General features: G+C 36.5%; 2 protein-coding genes across 8 annotated transcripts in view; both read right to left on the reverse strand.

Moving 5' to 3' along the window:
* The window catches only part of SPIDR (scaffold protein involved in DNA repair), a 211,336-nt gene that overhangs the window by 29,688 nt on the left and 159,587 nt on the right, over positions 1 to 22,061 (reverse strand). For all 7 annotated transcript variants that reach the window (XR_005555538.1, XR_005555537.1, XM_039333584.1 and 4 more), the window contains one exon: positions 138 to 299. Coding sequence is in view for 5 of the 7 variants with exons in the window: in XM_039333584.1 (XP_039189518.1) it covers positions 138 to 299 (162 nt within the window). In the remaining 2 variants the exon portion in view is untranslated. The remainder of the gene's footprint in view (positions 1 to 137; positions 300 to 22,061) is intronic.
* On the reverse strand, positions 16,176 to 17,009 carry LOC120303789 (ferritin heavy chain-like). The gene has a single exon (XM_039333590.1). It carries the CDS (start codon positions 16,887 to 16,889, stop codon positions 16,341 to 16,343), a length of 549 nt encoding a protein of 182 aa, XP_039189524.1. The 5' UTR covers positions 16,890 to 17,009; the 3' UTR covers positions 16,176 to 16,340.

A 22,061-nucleotide genomic window follows, 5' to 3' on the forward strand; every position in this document is an offset into this window, starting at 1 on the left:
ATCCTGGTGTTCAAGTATTTTCCTCAAAACACACACACACACACACACACACACACGTAAGACACATAATTCAATTGTTGGGTTTTCTGGTTCCTCTTCACCTTAAGATGCAAAGACATAGTGCGACTTTTTTTTACCTTCCCCTGGTGACTCTTCGCAAAATTTTCAGTTGAGAAATACAACAGCATTTTCCTTCCCATTTTTGTCTATATTTTTCTGTCAGTTGTGAAGAGGAATATAGAACTGGAAGCTGTATTTCACTAAATATTCCATAGATGTCCTGAGCCAGCAGACACAACCTAGAAAAAGTGAGTAAATGTCATCTCATTAGCAACACACTATTTCTATACATCAATCATCTCACTTTTTAAAAAAACATTGTAGCAGAGAAATTTTACTTTTACTTTAAAACTTCCTAAATTCTAATGTAATTGGAATACTTAGCAACTGGTAATCAACAGCTTTATTAAATATATCAGTTTTTAAAAAGACAACCAAGTACACTAAGATATTTTCAGCAATAATTTACTTGAATCTCAGCTATTGTGGCCAATCACAAAAGATTTGGGACAACACAATGTGACCTGTTTAATTGCTTTTCTCCGGGTGTCAAGTTGAAGAGAAGCAGCAAAACAGAGTAGTAGAGAAATTCTTAACTGAAAATTCAGTTATATTGGCCATAATACGCTAGACAGATCAGGTCTTCTAATTCAATAGCATCTTCTCATATTTTGTAGGCTTATATTCTACTACCAATTTCTTTTTAACATTTACATTAAACCACCAAAGAAATAATATAAAATACCTAAGGTTATCTGCAATGTCACCAATAAGCAGGTAACACACAAGTGTTACTTATATTACATGTAAGTCAGGTGAAGATTAGGAACAATACAAATATGTCAGGAAATATCAGTAAGTAGCTCATCTAACCATGTTCAGTTGTTGTAGGTGAGGCTGCATTTCTCAAAACAAGAATGATTAAATTTGATTGTCACAATAAACACCCTTTCCCTTAGGTGCCATTCATCACCAATGGATGGAAGCTAATGAAGGTGAGAAGCAACCTAGATCTAAGGAGAAATTTCCTGACAGTTAGAACAATTAATCAGTGGAACGACTTGCCTCCAGAAGTTGTGGATGCTCCAACACTGGAAGTTTTAAAGAAGAGATTGGATAACCATTTGTCTGAAATGGATAGGGTTACCTGCCTGAGCAGAGGATTGGACTAGAAAACCTTCAAGGTCCCTTCCAACTCTGTTATTCTGTTCTGTTATCAACACAGCTTAAAGCTCCAGGCTACTGCAGACTTGAGATGACATGGCCTCATGTTAGAAATAAATCTTACTTTGAAATATATTTAGAAAAATCATTAGGTGCAAAGTGCAAGTATCAATTGATTGGCAGAAATCAAATGTGCTGGCCAAATTCTTATGGTTTAAAATCTTTCAACAAACTATTTTATTTATAATAAAAATTTAACAGGATATTATTTTTTAACCTTTTAAAGGTTTAATATATTGGCATCCAGGCATGTAAATGGACCAAAAAAACATCAAATGGGGAAACTGGATTTGCTTAATGACTGCAATTTGCTTACTGACTACAATGATTTGCTTTATGACCACAGTAAAAATGTCTGCAATATTGGGTCTAGTCATGTAATGACTTGATTTACTACTGATTTAAAACAGAAACTATTTTTATCTTCCAATTTTAATTAAGAATTGATTTGCCTGTCACCTATTGCTTTTTAAACACTTTTCATATTTATAATTCATTAATAATCATTAATCAATAATTTCTTCTTTTTCTATGAATTCTTCTAGACAATTTGCAATCTCTGGAGATACCTGAACTCTCATACATAATTCTTATTTACAATAATTTCTTCCTAAAATGTCATATATTAGTTTTCTCCATATGAGTGATCTTTACATCTATGGGACTTGGACTCTCAGAATTTCCTCCTATGCAAATCCTACAGCTAAAATATTTCTCCCCCACATCCCAAAAGAGGAACAGAGATATTTGAATAAATAGAAACTGTTGTACAGAATCAGTTCATTGGTTCTAAGCAACTCTCCTTTAGGAAAGAAACTTCTCACTTCCCCAAGGATGGGCTCCAGCATGAGTCCAAAAGCTCATAAATCTCTGGTCCTGGTGACCAACCCAGATTGGGTCTTGCAACATTATCCTGGGACATGTATATTTGCCTTCAATCGTGAAAAAGCTATCTACTTATAGCTGAACATAAAAACAGGTGGAAAATTGTCCTGGGGTAAAACTGATCTTCTCCACACTTAATTACTTCAAAACCATATGCAGATGCCCAAGCACAAAGAGAGACTGTTAGGTGTGTAGTTATGGAGAGGACATAAAACTGAGGGTGTGAGAAAAGATAGGTAAACAAGATACTCAAGACACATGATTTACTAGGAGGAGCAAAGAGGCAGATTATCTGAGATAAGAAAAATGGCAGAGATTAGAATATTTTCCCACTCTGACGTAATTTTCCTTTAACAATAAATCTATATGCCTATTGGAGGAAATTGTATAAGTGAATGTTTGAAGAAATTAATACATAAACCCTAGACTAAGGATGCTAGACTAGGTCTCTTCTTAACATTTTTTATGTTTGCAATAAGACTGTTTTGTTTTGATATGGAAGGCTATTTGGTAACATGTAAACGTTCCTGAAGTATCAGATGTAGGTAGATGCAAGTGTATCAAGTACAGTGAGAAGTAGTTCAGAGCAAATCCCATTTCAAAGCTTGGGAATATTCTGTTAATTTCCTAAAAGAGCTGGAGGCAGGGGAGAGAGAAGGTGAGGCCAATTACTTTTCATTGTTTGTTTTTATGACTGTGTTGGTAATGCTTGTATTTATTCATTTCCCACTGTTTATATGGAAATGGTATCATGCCATCATACCCCATCCTAATTAGTCATCATTCTTGGGAAAGATAGAAAAGTACTTTTTTCATTGGTAATTATACTCATATGCCCTGAAACTTGAAAATGAGATTGGTTTTTTTTCTATGATTTTTACTGTTCCAAAGGATTAAGGCTAAAATGCATTCTATAAAGTAAACAGTTTTTTTGTTTTTTAAAAAATGTTTTTCTGAACATATCAGTGTAACAGACATTAAAATCCAAATAAAAAAATGTAAAATTTGAGATTTGTAGTAACACCTTAAGATAACATTGTAAAAGCAAATATATAGAACTAAATTCATTTAATAAACGGAAAGGAAATAACTGTTCAGTCTTTTGTTTACTTTCTGAGTTAATGAAAGTATAGAAAAGGGATAAAAAGAAAGGCAGAAGCTAGTGGAAAAATAAGAGTATAGCCAATATGCCTGCTATCAATGAAGACATTTGTTCTTCCCCCAAATGGAATGATCTCGGAATTATGCCTAGTAATTATGTCTGCCCCTGAAGGAAAAACTTAACTCTAGGTGCATTCTAGAAAGGGACAAAGCATGAGGAGGCACACACACTCTTAACAAGACCTCTGTATTCCATTCCTTTAATCAAAACAAGCACAAGGTTGCCCACAGAGTTCCAATCTAACAACTTGTCTGGTCAAGTCTTGAGGTGGAGCTCAAGTAGCTTCTATTGGTGTGGCTTAGAATCAAACAGCAACCCTCAAGGCTCCACCCAATTGGATTTAATTTATCTGAACTTTTCTAATACAAACAAAAGCCCTCCACCAACGGCACACACTATCTAGAGTACAATCAGAATTAGGGAATCAGATATGCAGGCACTGAAATATAAAAATAAAGAAACCCTTTCTTTTCTAGCCTGCAGTACTACAGTATAGCAATTCTTCTGCAAAGAAACTTCATATTAGTTCTAATAACTTTGTTATCAGTTCTAGAATATTCTCACACCTCCATAGAAGAATGTTGGCTGTTGTGTGTTCTTTCATAATTTATTTTGTTAAGAATAAAACACAAGCAACACAAAACCACATTAACTAAAACCTGAATAATATTAGTCAGAATTACAACTAACTTGAAAATATATTTGTTATAGAGAAATTTAGAAACTCAATTTTGTATTTCTGAGAATAAAGACAAAATCCCATTTTGAGGGAACTACATAGGATTTGAAGGAATAAGCACGAAAATCCAAGCTAGAATTTACCAAGCAGCTAGTGTTTCTGAAAACAAGTTTTGAGATATTTTGTTTCACCTTGCTGAAATCAGCACCATTTCTTATTATGCATTCCTAAATACACATAACTGAATTAAAGTCCCTCTGAATTCCATGAGGCTTACATCAAAGTATATACAGAAATGAATTTAGATATTGTGCAAAATCAAAAACCCACAAATTCTGAAATCTTATGTTCCTTTTCAATGTCTTTCTATTTGTACAATTTTATTTGTTAGTTCAGCTTCAGATAGCATGGTGCATAACTCTTGTCTAGTAGCATGGTTAATGCAGTGAATTTGAAGGGCTATTTCACGACAAAAACAGAAATATGTTATTAGTTAAGTGAATTTTTTTTGAAAAGATTGCTTACTGATTCATGTTCTCCTACAATTTAATCTAAATTGCATAAAACATATGCATCCTTAATGAAGCGAAGTTTAAAATGGTGATCATCATCTTCCAGGCCTGTCTACATGGAATATTGCATTATCCATCATCTCTTCCATCTTTTATTTTTATTTTTTGCAAGATGCCACATCCCAGCAGTCATATTCATAGCCAACAACCTAGAAGACAAGCTCAGGATTCAAAAAGATATTGACAGATTTGAGCAATGGGCCCTATCCAACAAAATGAAATTTAATGTGGAGAAAAGCAAGGTTTTACACCTGGACAGGAAAAACCAAAGGTACAAGTACAGATTAGATAAAACCTGGCTCAAAAACAGTAACTGTGAGAGGGACCTTGAGTCCTAGTGGACAATCACTTAAACATGAGTCAGCAGCGTGTGGCAGCAGCCAAAAAAGCTAATACAATTCTTGGTTGTATAAACAGAGGCATAGAATCAAAATAACATGAAGTATTAGTACTGCTTTATAAAGCCTTAGTAAGGTCACACCTGGAATACTGTATCCAGTTTTGGTCACATTACAAAAAAAATGTTGAGACCTTGGAAAAAGTGCAAAGAGCAGCAACTAAGATGATTAAAGGCCTGGAGACTAAAACATATGAAGAATGGTTGCAGGATTTGGGTATGGCCAGTCTAGAGAAAAGAAGGCCTCGGGGGACATAATAGCAGTATTACAGTATTTGAGATGCTGCCACAAGGAGGAGGGGGTCAATTTATTTTCCAAAATACCAGAAGGTAAGACAAGAAACAATAGATGGAATCTAATCAAGGAGAGAAGCAACCTGAAATTAAGGAGAAACTTCCTAGCAGTGAGGATGATTTAACCAATGGAACAGCTTGTCTTCAGACATTGTGGGTGCTTCATCACTTGCGGTTTTTAAGAATAGACTGGACAATTACTTGTCTGAAATGGTATAAGGCACGGGTGCCAGAGGCGGCACTCAGAACCCTCTCTGTCAGCACGCGCACCGTCGCCCCAGTCCTAGGCCTTCAGTTGGGTTTTATAAAACCTTTTTGCTTTAGGTTTCCGCTGCCGTGTACAAAAAAAAAGTTCAATCAATCAGCGAATTTCAACTTCTCGCAGGGAAAAAAAAAGATCTTGCAAAGTTGGAATTGATTGAACTTTTCAGTCCCACCCAGTCTGCTGTTATCCCCACAGCCATGCCCACCCAATGGGCCACACCTACCCAATGGGCCAAAACAACAGCTCTCAAAAGAAACCAGCATGGCTGCATAAAGAACTCTCTGACAAATTGAAAGATAAAAAGGACAAGTATAGAAAGTGGAAAGAGGGGAACATAACTAAGTCAGAATATCAGCAAATAGCCCGAGCCTGCAAAGATGAAGTGAAGAAAGCCAAGGCTCAAAATGAACTAAGGCTTGCGACCAAAGTCAAAAATAACAAAAAAAGCTTCTTTCAACATGTAAAAAACAAGAAAAAAGTGAAGGAAATGATTGGTCCATTAGTGGGTGGAAGTGGCAAGAAGGTGACAAGCAACAGGGAGAAAGCAGAACTATTTAACTCATTTTTTGCATCTGTCTTTACACAAAGGGAAAAAACAGACCAACCTATCAAAAATAGTGCCATAAAAAACAAAATAGAAACACAAGTTAAGATAGGCAAGAAAATGGTAAGTGAGCATCTGTCCAGCCTAGATGAGTTCAAATCGCCAGGACCAGATGGATTACACTGCAAGGTTCTCAAGGAATTGGCAGATGTGATCTCAGAACCACTGAACTATATTTTTCAAAGATCCTGGAACACAGGGGAACTACCAGAGGACTGGAAAAGAGCTGATGTAGTTCCCATCCTCAAAAAAGGAAAAAAAAAATGGATCCAGGAAATTACAGACCTATCAGCCTGACCTCAATACCTGGGAAGATCCTGGAAAAGATAATCAAACAACGAATCAATGAACACCTAGAGGCAAACAAAGTCATTACTAAAAGCCAACATGGGTTTGTCAAAAATAGATCATGCCAGACAAATCTTATTGCATTCTTTGACCAAGTGACAAAATTAGTGGATCAGAGGAATGCTGTGGACATAATTTACTTGGACTTCAGTAAGGCATTTGATAAAGTAGATCACAACCTACTACTTGATAAGATAGAAAAATGTGGGGTAGACAGAATCACCACCAGATGGATCCGTAGCTGGCTGACCGGCCGTACTCAGCGAGTGGTCCTCAATGGAACTGCATCTATATGGAGGGAAGTGTGTAGTGGGGTGCCCCAGGGCTCTGTTCTGGGCCCAGTGCTCTTCAACATCTTCATCAACAATTTGGATGAAGGGATAGATGGGGAACTCATCAAATTTGCAGACGACACCAAGCTGGCAGGAATAGCCAACACTCCAGAAGACAGGCTTAAGATACAGAAGGATCTGGACAGACTTGAACACTGGGCACTAACTAACAAAATGAAATTCAATGGTGAAAAAAGCAAGGTTCTACATTTAGGCAAGAAAAACCAAATGCGCAAGTACAGCATAGGTGGCACCATGCTCAATAGTAGTAACTGTGAGAGGGACCTCGGAGTCCTAGTAGACAATCACCTAAATATGAGCCAGCAGTGTTGTACAGCTGCCAAAAAGACCAACACAGTGCTAGGCTGCATTAACAGAGTGATAGAATCAAGATCACGTGAAGTATTAATACCACTCTTCAATGCCTTGGTAAGGCCACATTTGGAATACTGCATCCAGTTTTGGTCACCACGATGTAAAAAAGATGTTTTTCTAGAGTACAGAGAAGAGCAACAAAGATGATTAGGGGACTGGAGGCTAAAACATATACGGAACGGTTGCTAGAATTGGGTATGTCTAGTTTAACTAAGAGAAGGACAAGGGGGGACATGATAGCAGTATTCCAATATCTCAGGGGATGCCATAAAGAAGAGGGAATTAAGCTATTTTCCAAAGCACCTGAAGGCAGGACAAGAAGCAACGGGTGGAAACTAATCAAGGAGAGAAGCAACCTAGAACTAAGGAGAAACTTCCTGACAGTGAGAACAATTAATCAGTGGAACAGCTTGCCTCCAGAAGCAGTAAATGCTCCAACACTGGAAGTTTTTAAGAAGAGACTGGACAGCCATTTGTCCGAAATGGTGTAGGGTTTCCTGCCTGAGCAGGGGGTTGGATTAGATGACCTCCAAGGTCCCTTCCAACTTTACTACTGTTACTATTACACCCACCTAATGGGCCATACTCACCTGGCACCTGACGATGCATAAGTGGGTTTGGGGTTGCAGTTTGGGCACTCGGTCTCTAAAAGGTTCGCCATCATTGGTATAGGGTCTCCTGGTTGAGCAGGAGCTGGACTAGAAGACCTCCAAGGTCCCTTCTGGCTCTATTCTGTTTCTGATCTTTTGAATTTCTTATAAAGCAATTCTTATAAGTCATCACAATGTACTTGTGTCTAAAGAATCACAGTTGCAATTTTTCCTAATTTTTAGCTATGGAATGGAAAAGCTGAAAACAAAAGCTACAAAACATGACTTATCTGGCTGCTGACTGTTCTTCAGTAGATCAGCCATTTCCAACTCTTTGTGACCCAGTGGGCATCATTTCATTAGGATCATCTGTCAGTAGTTGCTTCTTTGAATTTCTGTAAGTTACTGCTCGTCATCAATAAAAGTATCTCAACATCTTGTCTTTTTCAACTGCCTGCAAATTTTCTAAGCATCAGGGTTTTCTCCAATAACTCTTATCTTCACATTATTTATCCAAAACAATTACACTTTATCTTCATTATTGTTGCTTCCAATGAGTAGTCTGGTTTTATTTCTAGAATTAAATTATTTCTTCCTGCAGTCCAAATTATTCTCAACAATTTTCTTCAATATCACAATTCAGAGACATGATTTTTTTTTGGTCTTTCTGATAGTCTACCCTTCATAGCTTTATATAACTGGAAAAAATATAGCTTGAGTAATATATAACTTTATTGTCAGTGTAGGTTGCTAGCTATAATTGATATAATTCACATAGATGGTCATGGTTACACTTTTTTTTTCAGTGGGGTTCACTAGAAGACCTTTAGTCTGTTAGTTATTTTTGCAGGCAATAAAAATAAGGTGCATTCCTGCTTTCCTATAAATCAACAGATGTTCCTATCAACATGGTAGAATTTATTTATGTGTTTATTATTCTGACAGGGCTTGGTGAATGTTGAGAGGAAAAAATAGTTTTATTAATTCACAGTCACAATTACTTGGTCAAAAAGCAATAGCATATTGCTTAAATTGACACCGTCTTATGAAGTATTCTGACATTTCTCTATAGTCTTCATTAATACTTTCATCTAAAGTAGGCTTATTGAAAATCAAGCCATGAAATTAACTGACATTAACTATTGTTCTTAGGACTTCAATCTTCTACATACTCTACAGCATCCCCATAGACACATTATCAGAATGTGGGTGGTTAGAACCAGCATGCTGCTCCCAATTGCAGTCATAAGCTGAGGAACATCTATAGTTAGAACTATAATATATTTTGTGTACTCTAGTCCTTATTTTATTCTATGTTTAACTCAACAAATTGTCAGTCCATTCCTCTTGATTCAAAATGGTAGACACCCAAATTTTCACTGCAAATTAAGCACACATGGCACATGTAAAGGGAAGATTTTTTTTTAATCTGGACAATTTTAAATCCATTAAAATTAATTAAGAGAAAATAGCATAGCCTCCTTTCCATCCAGACTCATAAAGGGTTAGAAATCTTGAATTTCTTCACTCCAGATGCCATCCATGTGATTGTGAACTGTCCTTAGAATTAGCAAGATGAGAAGCATGCCTCATAAGCAGAACTGATAGATATATGCGTAAGGTCGTCCAGAGAGATACTGAGGGGAAACAGAAAGCATAAAGAGGCAAAAACAGACAAAAGGCAGCAAAGGAAAACAGACATAGTGAAAAGATAAATTTTGTAAGCCCAAAGAATGTTGTATTTAAGTTTCTGCTCTAAAACTTGGGGGAGTTGATTTTATGAGCAAAGTGTAGCAAAGACAAAACATTAATTCATATTTCATCTTGCAATCTCAGATATATTTGCTTTGAGATTCTGGACAAAAAATTAAGAAAATACGCATCACAGACACATACTTTGAAGTACTAATTCATGAAACAATGGAAGCTAGAGGACTTCTGCTCTGAAACCCTGCTTCTACTCTGAGTCACTCAAATGACCCTAATGATCTACAGGGCAAGTTCCACAGACTGATATTGCAAGGCAGTTGCAAGGACTTCCAAAATTAGCATTGTATTCACCTGTCCAAATAGGACTGTTCACCATGTGTAAAATATCAGAGGAAAGTCAGAAACAACATTCTTAATCTAAAAATATGATTTTGGGCAGATTAAGGAAATCCACATAAATTGTGGATTAGTAGTCAAAAGTGGAATGGGTGAATTTAACTCAGATGACCATCAGGTATACTACTGTGGGCAAGAATCCCTCAGAAGAAATGGACTAGCCTTCATAGTCAATAAAAGAATAGGAAAAGCAATACTGGGATACAATCTCCGAAATGACAGAATGATCTCAATTCAAATCCAAGGCAAACCATTCAATATCACAATAATCCAAATCTATGCCCCAACCACTGATGCTGAAGAGGATGAAATTGACCGGTTCTATGAAACCCTATAGCACCTTATAGAATTAACACCAAAAAATGATGCCCTTATCATCATGGGGGATTGGAATGCTAAGGTGGGAAGCCAAAAGATAACCGGAATAACAGGCAAGTTTGGCCTTGGAGTACAAAATGAAGCAGGGCACAGGCTAATAGAATTTTGTCAAGAGAATACGATGGTCATAACAAACACTCTTTTCCAACAACCCAAGAGACGGCTCTACACATGGACATCACCAGACGGTCAACATAGAAATCAGATTGACTATGTGCTCTGCAGCCAAAGATGGAGAAGCTCTTATACAGTCAGTAAAAACAAGACCAGGAGCTGACTGTGGCTCAGATCATGAGCTTCTCGTTGCAAAATTTAGGCTTAAATTGAAAAAAGTAGGGAAAAGCACTAGGCCACTCAGGTATGAACTAAATCATATTCCTGATGAATATACAGTAGAGGTGACAAATAGATTTAAGGAACTGGATCTGATAGACAGAGTGCCTGAAGAACTATGGATGGAAGTTCGCAACATTGTACAAGAGGTAGCAACTAAAACCATCCCAAGAAAAAGAAATGCAAGAAAGCAAAATGGCTGTCTGAGGAAGCTTTGCAAATAGCTGAGGAAAGAAGGGAAGCGAAAGGCAAAGGAGAAAGAGAAAGATACACCCAATTGAATGCAGAATTCCAGAGAATAGCTAGAAGAGATAAGAATGCCTTCTTAAATGAACAGTGCAAAGAAATAGAAGAAAACAACAGAATAGGGAGGACCAGAGATCTCTTCAAGAAAATTGGAGATATGAAGGGAACGTTTCATGCAAAGATGGGCATGATAAAGGACCAAAATGGCAGAGACCTAACAGAGGCAGAAGAGATTAAGAAGAGATGGCAAAACTACACAGAAGAACTATACAAGAATGAGCTTAACATCCCAGATAACCACAATGAGATGGTCATTGACCTCGAACCAGACATCCTAGAATGTGAAGTGAAATGGGCCTTAGAAAATCTGAGCAACAACAAAGCTAGTGGAGGTGACAGTATTCCAGCTGAGCTATTCAAAATCTTAAAAGACGATGCAGATACACTCAATTTGCCAGCAAATTTGGAAAACTTAACAGTGGCCACAGGATTGGAAAAGGTCAGTTTACATTCCAATTCCAAAGAAAGGCAATGCCAAAGACTGTTCAAACTATCGCACCATTGCACTCATTTCACATGCTAGTAAAGTTATGCTTAAAATCCTACAAGCTAGACTCCAGCAGTATGTGGATCGAGAACTACCAGAAGTACAGGCAGGATTTCGAAGAGGCAGAGGAACTAGAGATCAAATTGCCAACATACGCTGGATCATGGAGAAAGCTAGGGAGTTCCAGAAAAACATCTACTTCTGCTTCATTGACTATGCTAAAGCCTTTGATTGTGTGGATCACAACAAATTGTGGCAAGTTCTTAAAGAGATGGGAGTACCAGACCATCTCATTTGTCTCTTGAGAAACCTATATGCGGGTCAAGAAGCAACAGTGAGAACCGAACACGGAACCACTGATTGGTTCAAAATTGGAAAAGGAGTCCGGCAAGGCTGTATACTGTCGCCCTGCCTATTTAACTTATATGCAGAGCACATCATGAGAAAGGCAGGGCTAGATGAATCAAAAGTTGGAATTAAGATTGCCGGGAGAAATATCAACAACCTAAGATATGCAGATGATACCACTCTAATGGCAGAAAGTGAAGAGGAACTAAAGAGCCTCTTGATGCGGGTGAAGAAGGAGAGTGCAAAAGTTGGCTTGAAACTCAACATTAAGAAAACCAAAATCATGGCATCCGGCCCTCTCAATTCCTGGCAAATAGATGGGGAAGAAATGGAGGTAGTGACAGATTTCATTTTTCTGGGCTCAAAGATCACCTCAGGTGGGGACTGCAGCTAAGAAATTAAAAGATGCTTGCTCCTGGGGAGAAAAGCTATGTCAAATCTAAACAGCATACTAAAAAGCAGAGACATCACCCTGCCAACAAAAGTGCGTATAATCCAGGCCATGGTTTTCCCAGTTGCAATGTATGGCTGTGAAAGTTGGACCATAAGAAAGGCTGAGCGGAAAAGAATTGAGGCCTTTGAACTATGGTGCTGGAGAAAACTCCTGCGAGTCCAAGGGACTGCAAGGCGTTCAAACCGGTCAGTCCTAGAAGAGATCAACCCCGACTGCTCTTTAGAAGGCCAGATCCTGAAGTTGAAACTCAAATACTTTGGCCACCTAATGAGAAGGACTCACTGGAGAAGGGCCTAATGCTGGGAAAGATTGAGGGCAATAGAAGAAAGGGACGACAGAGAATGAGATGGTTGGATGGAGTCACTGAAGCAGTAGGTGTGAACTTAAATGGACTCCAGAAGATGGTAGAGGACAGGAAGACTTGGAGGAACATTGTCCATGGGGTCGCGATGGGTCGGACACGACTTCTCAATTAACAACAACAAGTCAAAAATAAAGCTAATGAAACTGATTTAAGACATACAGTGAATCTTATATGGATTTAATTAAGTGCCACTATATTTTTACTTATAAAACACAAATTAATTAATATTTAACAAACACATGCAGACAAGTCTTAATAGCATTCTTTTTCAGTTTTTTGATGCTTCAATGCTTGGGAAATGAAAGTCACATGAACAATTGATATGGTATGAGGGGCACTTCAAAGTATATAGGGTATACGTGCCCATAATTTACTAGACATAGTATATATGATGAAAAACATAGGGATGGTACAGCAAGGTATATATTTCAATAGTAGGGACTAAAAATTAGATATCTGAACATTTTTTAAAAATATATAGTTGGAGTCATATCAAGATGATTATTTTTATATATGGTTTTTCTATTTTGTTAAACACAGTAGTACCTTGTAAAGTAGACATATGAACAAAATGTGGGCTTTTCTATATTTCTGTGTGGCATGTGCGAAGGAAAAAAATAATGTGCATTAATAAAATTATTCACAAAATAAAGAATCATGATTCCACATCCACAATAGAGAACAAAAATTTCCTCATTTTTCAGAGCTCCATGAACCATCTTTTCCCATGATCTTCGCTGTTTCCTTCATTATTTGCAGCCTCCATTTCTACTGTGTCTTACTTTATTTTCCAGCCCTCGTGCACCTAATCCTCCTAGTGTTGTTTAAACTTGTATTTACAAGAGAATTTATTTATTTGTAGCTTTTTGTATAAACATTATTACTGAAGAACTGCAGAAACATGAACCAATTAAATTTTGTAACAGAATATGGATAGAACTGAGGAATTTGGAAATTATTTCTTGAATTGCTATAAGGTTGCTATTGAATTCATTCTTGCCTGCATTTCTGAAACTCAGTTTGGCAGCAATCTTTTTTTTTTTAGATTTAGAAATAATTAAAAATGTATTAGTCACTCATTTTTGTGCATTTTAATACTTATTCAGTACAACTGCAAATTAACTGTAAATAAAGCAAGACTAAGGATTTGGAAGATCTAAACCTGAGTTTCAGATTAATTACTTTATTGGTAATGATTCAAATTAAAATAAAGTGTTAAAATCTGTAAAATTATTTATTATTGGTATTTATGATATTTATTGTTTTTAGTGAGGTAGTTTGGTATAGTGGTTAAGGCACCAGATTTGAAACTGGAGACTATAAGTTCTAGTTCCGCCTTAGGCACGAAGTCATCTGGGCCAGTCACCTTCTCTCAACTCTAGAAAGGATGCAATGGCAATGGCAAAGGATGCAATGGTGAAATATTGCCATGAAAACTGCAGTCACTGAGAATCGGACACAACTGAACAGAAGAAAAACAAAAACAGAAGGAAAAAACATACTAATAAAACTCATTTTAATTAGTAAACATTAAAATAATTTACCATCTTGGGTCCCCCAAAAAAGGCTAAAAGGGACCGAAAATATATTATATATTATAAGCCGTCTAGTATAATTCAAAGAGGCTATAAATACTGGTAATAAATAAGCGTGGATATTTCTATTTATTCTATGGGTATTTCTACTTGTATTTGTAATACGTATATGCAATATGCCAATAAAAGTATTCTGAGAAATAGTTAATTTTCTATCCACAATGATTTCACCTTTAATTAACAAAGCAATATATAGGCAGAGATAAATATTCATTTGTTATCTCATTTAACTTTACTAAACATAGGATAGTGAAAAAATCACTATCCACATATATAAAAATTAGAATCCATTTATTCTGAAAAGTGAAAAACAACAGCCCAATAAATTATTTGTTACATGAAGCAGACTTGATTTTTATATTGTTTCACTGTAAAAGCAAAAACAAAAAGGTATAAGGTGCATATATTTGGGATCATGTTTTTTTCTACCATTTAACTTAACACTATCTTGCTGAAACTGAACTAAAATATGCTCTACTGTTTCAGGAAAATGAGCGAAGATGAAAAACAAAGTGGGGGCGGAGAACTGAAAGAAAGGATCTGTTGGGGATTCTCATTTGGCAAAATTAAAAAAAAAAACCACTTTTTTTTCAAACTTCTAAGAATGAGTTCTTCCTCCCATAAATAAAAACTTCAACTGTTTTTGCCTTTCAGTACTTTTGTTGGCTCTGCTTCATAAATGCGCGCCAAAGTGTGAGTTGTGTTTCTGTGAGTAGGCTGTTTACAAAAGTTATGCTAGACTTCAGAGCAGCTCAGAGAATTCCAGGAAACGGCCTGTTATTTTATTCTAGGTCAGTATCGACTCATGACAGGCAGCAAAGCTGACACAGGACAGCTCGCTCAACTTTTCAATCCATAGCGAGGCCTCAATGGGAAGGAAAGAGGAGAAGAGGAAGGAGGGAAGGAGGGGGGCGGGGGAAGAGAGAGAGAGAATGCATACGAATGAGCCATGAGTGGGTGGAGTGCTTTCCCAGCACTCTACCAACCACAGCAGTAGGAATTATGATAAACACCACTCTGGAAACAAGATACAACAGTACATTGTGTTCTTCTTCACAAAAACATCCAGACTTCGGCTCACTTCAAGTAAACAGTTAATCTTGTTTACTTTTTTATTTGTTGAGTGGTTAACTGAACAATCTAACATGCACATGAGCTTTTTTTCTTGCAGAATTTTAAAAAAATAATAACTCAGCAGCATCCTTCCACAAATCAGTCCAATGTGTAAATCTTCTATAATTTGAAAACACTGAGGAAATTTGTTTTGTTTTATGAACTGTCAAAACAAAATGTTTTTCAGGCAAATAGCACTGAAATATGTTCAAGATTTTCCTCCATGAAAATCAGTGATAGAATATAAATCTATAATTAATAAAGTGCCAGTAAAGATACACTGTCAGACATCAGAAATAGCCCAATAGTTCATATAAAACATCTGTAGGAAAAATGGGGATCTTTTAGCAAGGATTGGAACATATCTTAGCCTACTTTCAAATGTAATTATATAAAGAAATTAAAATACATTGATTATAATATTTTTGGTATTTATCCATTTAGTGTATAAATATAAGAAAGGAACTTATTGGCTCCACATTTTGTTGAATTATGATTTTCAAAAGTTTCACCTAGGATGCAGAAATGAATATGCAGAGTTTGTAATGTAGCATCTAGAGCAGGAGTGTCAAACTGCTGGCCCGCAGGCCAGGCACGTCACGTGGAAGCCATGCCCACCTCATTGCCAGCAATGGCAAAACAGTCCCGATACGTTGCGCGATGTCACGTGATATCGCGAGTTTGACATGTCTGATCTAGAGTGTTGAAAATTCCTTACTTATGCCATATACCTATGGATGATCTGCCAGAGAACTTCCAGATATCAGATGGAAGTCACATCATTGTCACAATTTGCCATACAAGATACTGAAATCCACAGTACCTGAAGCCGCAGTTAAATAAAAAGCTGGCTATAGTTACCAAAAAAGAGGGTTTCCCCCCCCGTAATGAACCTATTTTCAACTTTATTGTTTTTTTTTAAGTACACCTAATCATTTTATTGGGTGTGAGTTATAACATTAAGAACAGAAGCAATTTTTTATAATTATGGAAATATTAAGAGATAAATCAAAGAAGCATGCACAAGTGTTGAGGATAAGAGTCTCTTTGCAACATTCATGGGTAGTTTTTAGTTCTCATTGTCACTTTCTCCCAGAGTGTGCTTGTCAAAAAGATATTCTGCCATTCCAGATTTTGGTGCTCCCATCTTGCGCAAGTTGGTCACATGGTCACCCAGCTCTTTGATGGATTTAACTTGTTCATCCAAATAGTGAGTTTCAATGAAGTCACATAAGTTAGAGTCATTTTTGTCAGTTGCTAGCTTGGGTAGATCCAGTAGTGACTGATTTACATTCTTTTCCAAATGCAAAGCACACTCCATGGCTGTCAGTCCACTCTCCCAGTCATCACGATCTGGTTTCTTGATATCATGTAAGAAGATGCGGCCACCTCTCTTGTTCTGCAGCTTCATGAGTTTCTCTGCATGTTCACGCTCCTCGCGATATTGGTGCAAGAAGTACTTGGCAAAGTTCTTCAGGGCCACATCATCACGGTCAAAATAATAAGACATGCTGAGGTACACGTAAGAAGCGTACAGCTCCAGGTTGATCTGCCGATTGATGGCCGCTTCGCAGTCCTGATGGTAGTTCTGGCGCACCTGAGAAGGGGAGGAAGCCATGGCAGCGCGACAGCGACGGTGCTACTGTGTGAAGGCAGAGAAGTCTATAAGGCCCAAGCAGGGTGGGTGGGTTCCGTCCAATCACTGTTGAAGCAGGAACCACCTTAGGCCGCCGGGTCTCGCAAACGTTCTAAGCTCCATTTTCAACTTTATTGTTGTTAATGGCTTCTCTTTTATTCTCATTCTAGCTTTTGAAAAACCAAGAATATTGAACTCAAAATTAATCATATAATTTTAAATAAAATCCAAATCAGTTGTTTTAGAGTTTAATCTGGGGAGCCTTTGCAAAAAGCCACATAAATTATTAACCTATTAATTACATTAAGGGTTTTTGGTATTAAATACAAATTCATTATTTTGTCAAAAATTTGTGCCGGTGATGTGTCCACAGATGTATCATATCGGTGAGCTACAAATAAATGAAGTTACAAATTATAATTATCAAGTTAGAGATAATTTCTGTGATAAAAATGAATGCCTTTTCCAAAACCTTTTTTTAGTTTCTAGATGATACTGGTTTTGACAACTGATGCAAACAATAGCAAAAGGATGTGTCTACATTTGTAAATCAAGGGAAAAAATAGTTAAATATAAATGTTACAAGATGCAAAGAGGTGGATTGGGTTCATCTGATTTGAGATTTCATACTTTAAAACAGAAGTGAAATATGTAGACTTAGAAAGCATCTGGAGGAGGGGTTTAAAACTTTCAACCTCTCATCCTATGGGCTGAAACCTGCCAAGAGATACACTACTTTTCTGGGAGCTGCATATGTTTGATGCAGAGATATATATTTGCCTTCCTTCTCTCCCTCTCCCCCAAAGCACAGGGCGTAAAAAGGAGTAAGAGGTCACATTCTGGCTTTTTTTTCTACTTTGCAAAATATATTGCTCTAAAATTGGGAACCAGGAATCAATATTAATAATTTCTGCATTAGCACACAGGAGTAAGCTGCATGATACCACTCAGAAGTTAAACTCATGTTTAAAGGCTTAAGCATTGTTTGCAAAACAATGGAAGCTCTCTCTCTCTCTCTCTCTGTATGTGTGTAAAAACTGTTTCTGAATGAGGATGAAATTAAACTTTGCTCTTCTGCTAAATTTAAAATGGCAATGGCTCATAGAGATGTCTTAGAACAAAGCAAAAGGAGTTATGATCTAAGTCAGAGGTCCCCAACATTTGCGGCACCAGGGACCGGTTCCATGGAGGGAGGTTTTTCCGTGGACCGGAGGGGGCGTGGCTTTGTGTGCTCCCTGCATCCTGCGGATGGGGCTTTGCTTGTTTGTGCGGACCGGTTGCTGGCATGCCACGGCCCGGTACTGATCCACAGACTGGAAGTTGACGACCCCTGATCTAAGTGAATGAATGATCTTATCAGGAATAAAGCATTGCAAGTTAACTATATTTTTAAATATTATTTTCTCTTGTTAAGAGAGCAAACAATAGTACAGTAACTGCCGTTTATATTAGAAATTTAACTTGGTATATACATCAATAAAAGCCAAAATTGCATTGCTACTTCATGTTTATTGTAGGATATCAGGCAAAAGTCCCCTTCAGGTGTTTGTTCCAAGTGTTCCAATCCCAAAAATACATACAAGGAAATTTGATGGCTTTCACACTAATATCTGCCAGAACTGGTCCTTCAAGTACAAGGATTCTTCTTTTACAAGCTGAGACCTAGCTAATAAAAAGGCTGCCAGATAAGTGACCACTGGAAAAATAAAATAAAAAGTAGTTTGTTTCATCAATATGTGTGAAGTATGTGTACCGTTTGTGTGTGGCATGCTGTGATACTTTTTACTTCTTTATTTTATATCTTCTTATAAAACAGAGATGTAAAAAAAAAGCCTTCAGGGTTGCAGTACTTGATCTAATGAATTATGTGCAACCCTTGTATTGACTTAATGTTGAGAATTCTCATTTACATTAATTTGAAGTACAACCTGTGCAAAATTAGAAATCCCAATAACTAGTATTTATGATTAAAATATTATTCTATATGTATTGAGAGGCCCTGTTCAGACAGACTCGACTGCTAAATCTAGCAGAAATGGAACGGGTAGGGACTGGTTGAATGAAACCAGGGACAAGCCTGTATTCCTTTCACATGTGTTGTTATATCTTGTTCAGAGACTGAGGGTTCTGAATAAAATCCTTTTAAATGAGAGAGGGACAAAATTATAGATATAACTGGATAAAATACAAGATGATATATATGGTCTTTCCCCTTAAATGTAGATTCATTCCAAAAACATCACTGTACTTATTTTAAAATTTAAATGTTAAAATACAGTAACATTTATCTTTGTAAAATTCTATGGAGCAGCTACTGGTTCTACTTCTTATGCAATAAAAATATTTTAAAAACAGGAGCAACATATGTCAGCTAATCTGCAGTAAGCAAACTGAAGAATGATAATCAAGTTAATCAACAACAATCTCACACTTCCATATGGCTTTTCATCACAAAAGACCTCAAAGGGACAAACTATCTTCAAGATAGATATCTATTCTTCTTTTCTGCTCCAGCCACATAATCAGTATTTCCCTGAAAGGGATAAGATTCTTTTTATCAGCATTGAAAAACAGGCCTATTTACTACTAGCCAAAGGCTTAACACAAAGCAAAGAATGCCTATCTAATCTAAGTTACAGAGGGAGACTGAAGGTAATCACACAATTAGACCTGGACAAGGGCATTCTGTTAACATCATCAGTTTACTCATATCCCAACTGCATGAGTAATTCTGAACAAGTAGTTTAGACTTGGATTATCCTTTACTTGAATGAGAATACTCCTTCTACATAGTAAATACAGCAGCAATAGTACTGCAGCATGCTCAGACACTAGCTAAACACTAACTCTTAAGATAAATATCTTTATAAATAATCATTTTTATTTGTTTCAGTTCATAATCAACCAATTTGTAATAGAAATTGCTCAATCCATGCTAAAATTGGCTACTGGATCTATGCAAGGCATTGTAAGTTGTTGGGATAGCCACATATACAAATGGGATGAGACAGAGTTGCCTTAATCCTTTAAAGCGGAGTTTTGTTCCTCCTAATGCACTCTCTATAGTTTTTCTCTTTGAAATACTTTGCACAAAAGTGCACAAACCTAATATATGGCATGTCTGCCAATTTTTCTCCAGTTTTTCAAAATGTATATGATTATATGGTCAGAGAACCAGGAAAATAAGATCAACTTCTACATAAATGCATGCACAGCAGTTTTTAAGATTCTTACTCCCCTTCTCTTTAGAATTCTTTTAGATTGCTATAAAATACATGTATCACAATTACTTCATAGAAATATGCTGTTGTTTAACATTAAACCTCCTTGCCCTCCCTTTTACATCAAAACTTTTATTAACATGAAGAATAAAACCATACCCAAACAATTAAGTAGCTTCTTATTTGATGAATGTCTTTTCTATGGGAATACATTCTCTATTTTCTTACAAATAATTTTATGGATATGATCACACATTCTGAATTAAAACAGCCAATTATAAAATATATACAAAGTATTGAAATGATACCATCTTTATTATGATGAACCACACCTTCTTTAAAATTTGATTCAGTCTTCTTCAGGTCAGATTACATAATATAAATAGGAAAAGGAAGAAGAAGGGGGAGGAAAGGTACTTGGCAGACACATCCAAACATGGAACATGGTCCCATCCCGTTTGTGTCGGAGGCACCATTTAAAGCACCTCTGAGTTGAAAGGATTAGCCAGTGACATCACCGCTGCCTGGAGGACACCCATGGGGACTCCTTTTATGTCCTTGTCAAGGAGCTGGAACTCACCCCCACCACACAGCAGCACTCAGGTCTCAAATGTGGGCTTGCTAAACAACAACCCAGCGTTGTAACCAGGTGATCCATCACACTTCTCATGGGACATGCTGTAGCTTCAGTATTAATGCACAAATATTGATTAGATAATTTATGAGTCTTTAAGTATCAGATTGGAAAATAGTACCTAAGTCCCACCGTAGCAACTTCAAATGTAATCTTCTTTTCAGTAACACATTTTCATATAATCCAATCCAACAGTGCAATGTCTCAGTATAAGAATAAATATTTACTATATATACTATTAAAACTCTAAGGTCTGTAATCTTTAAATGGGTGAAACTGTGTATCATAGGGCAAAATCTTTTGAGTCAAGCTACCTATAATAGATTAAGGGACAGAATGCATCCAAAATCCAAGATATGTGATTCCCAGGAATTGAAATTTGGCAAATTTTATGACCTAAAATTAGTATAAAACATTTTATGATATAATGCAAAATATTATAAAACATTCCCCGTGTCAACTGGTGTTTTGAGTGTACTAAATAGTTCAATATGGGCTACTTTCAAGGTAGATACATCTGAATATATCCCTGACTATATCCCTGAAATTTAAAGAAGTTTTCACATGTATTAGAAGATCTGACATCATTAAAAGCATTGAGGAATTTGGTAGAACAATATCTCTGAAATAATAACCCAATGGATTACAGGATGCCTAGTATTCAGTAGTAGCAACTATAAAATTCTGATAGTATTTTGGAAGTAAAAGCAAAAAAGGACTTGACACATTAAAAGAAAGCTAAATATTTTAAAAAAACCTTGCTTTTTTTTTTTTTTAAAAAAAATTCAAACTATCTTTGAATGATACCTATGAACAAAATCAATATATAATCTACGGGCAGACTTTTGTCTTAAAATATCTTTAAGTCCAAATTTCTAGGATTATATTTATCTCATACCTGTTTCAGATGTCTCATTTTTATTTCAAACTGGTAGCACACGGGGATATTTGTAAGTTTTCCATGACCAGTTTTGGCGAATTGATTCTAAAAAGCCCTTTACATAACAATTTTAAAAAGCAGTTAACATATACAGTGACGACAAGACAAAAGACAGTATGTGTAACTTGTAATCATCATCATCATCATCATTATATCATAAATATAAATATAATAATAATAAATTTCGGACAAATGGCTGTCCAGTCTCTTCTTAAAAAGGTCCAGTGTTGGAGCATTCACTGCTTCTGGAAGCAGGTTGTTCTACTGGTTAATTGTTCTAACTGTCCGGAAGTTTCTCCTTAGTTCTAGGTTGCTTCTCTCCTTGATTAGTTTCCATCCGTTGCTTCTTGTCCTGCCTT

The sequence above is a fragment of the Crotalus tigris genome, unplaced genomic scaffold (genome assembly GCF_016545835.1).
Source record: "Crotalus tigris isolate CLP2741 ecotype Arizona unplaced genomic scaffold, ASM1654583v1 scf7180000024506.7606697, whole genome shotgun sequence".
Lineage (NCBI taxonomy): Eukaryota > Metazoa > Chordata > Lepidosauria > Squamata > Viperidae > Crotalus > Crotalus tigris.

Excerpts from the sequence above, each read along its gene's own strand:
- LOC120303789 (XM_039333590.1), bottom strand. The coding sequence starts at position 16,889 with ATGGCTTCCTCCCCTTCTCAGGTGCGCCAGAACTACCATCAGGACTGC.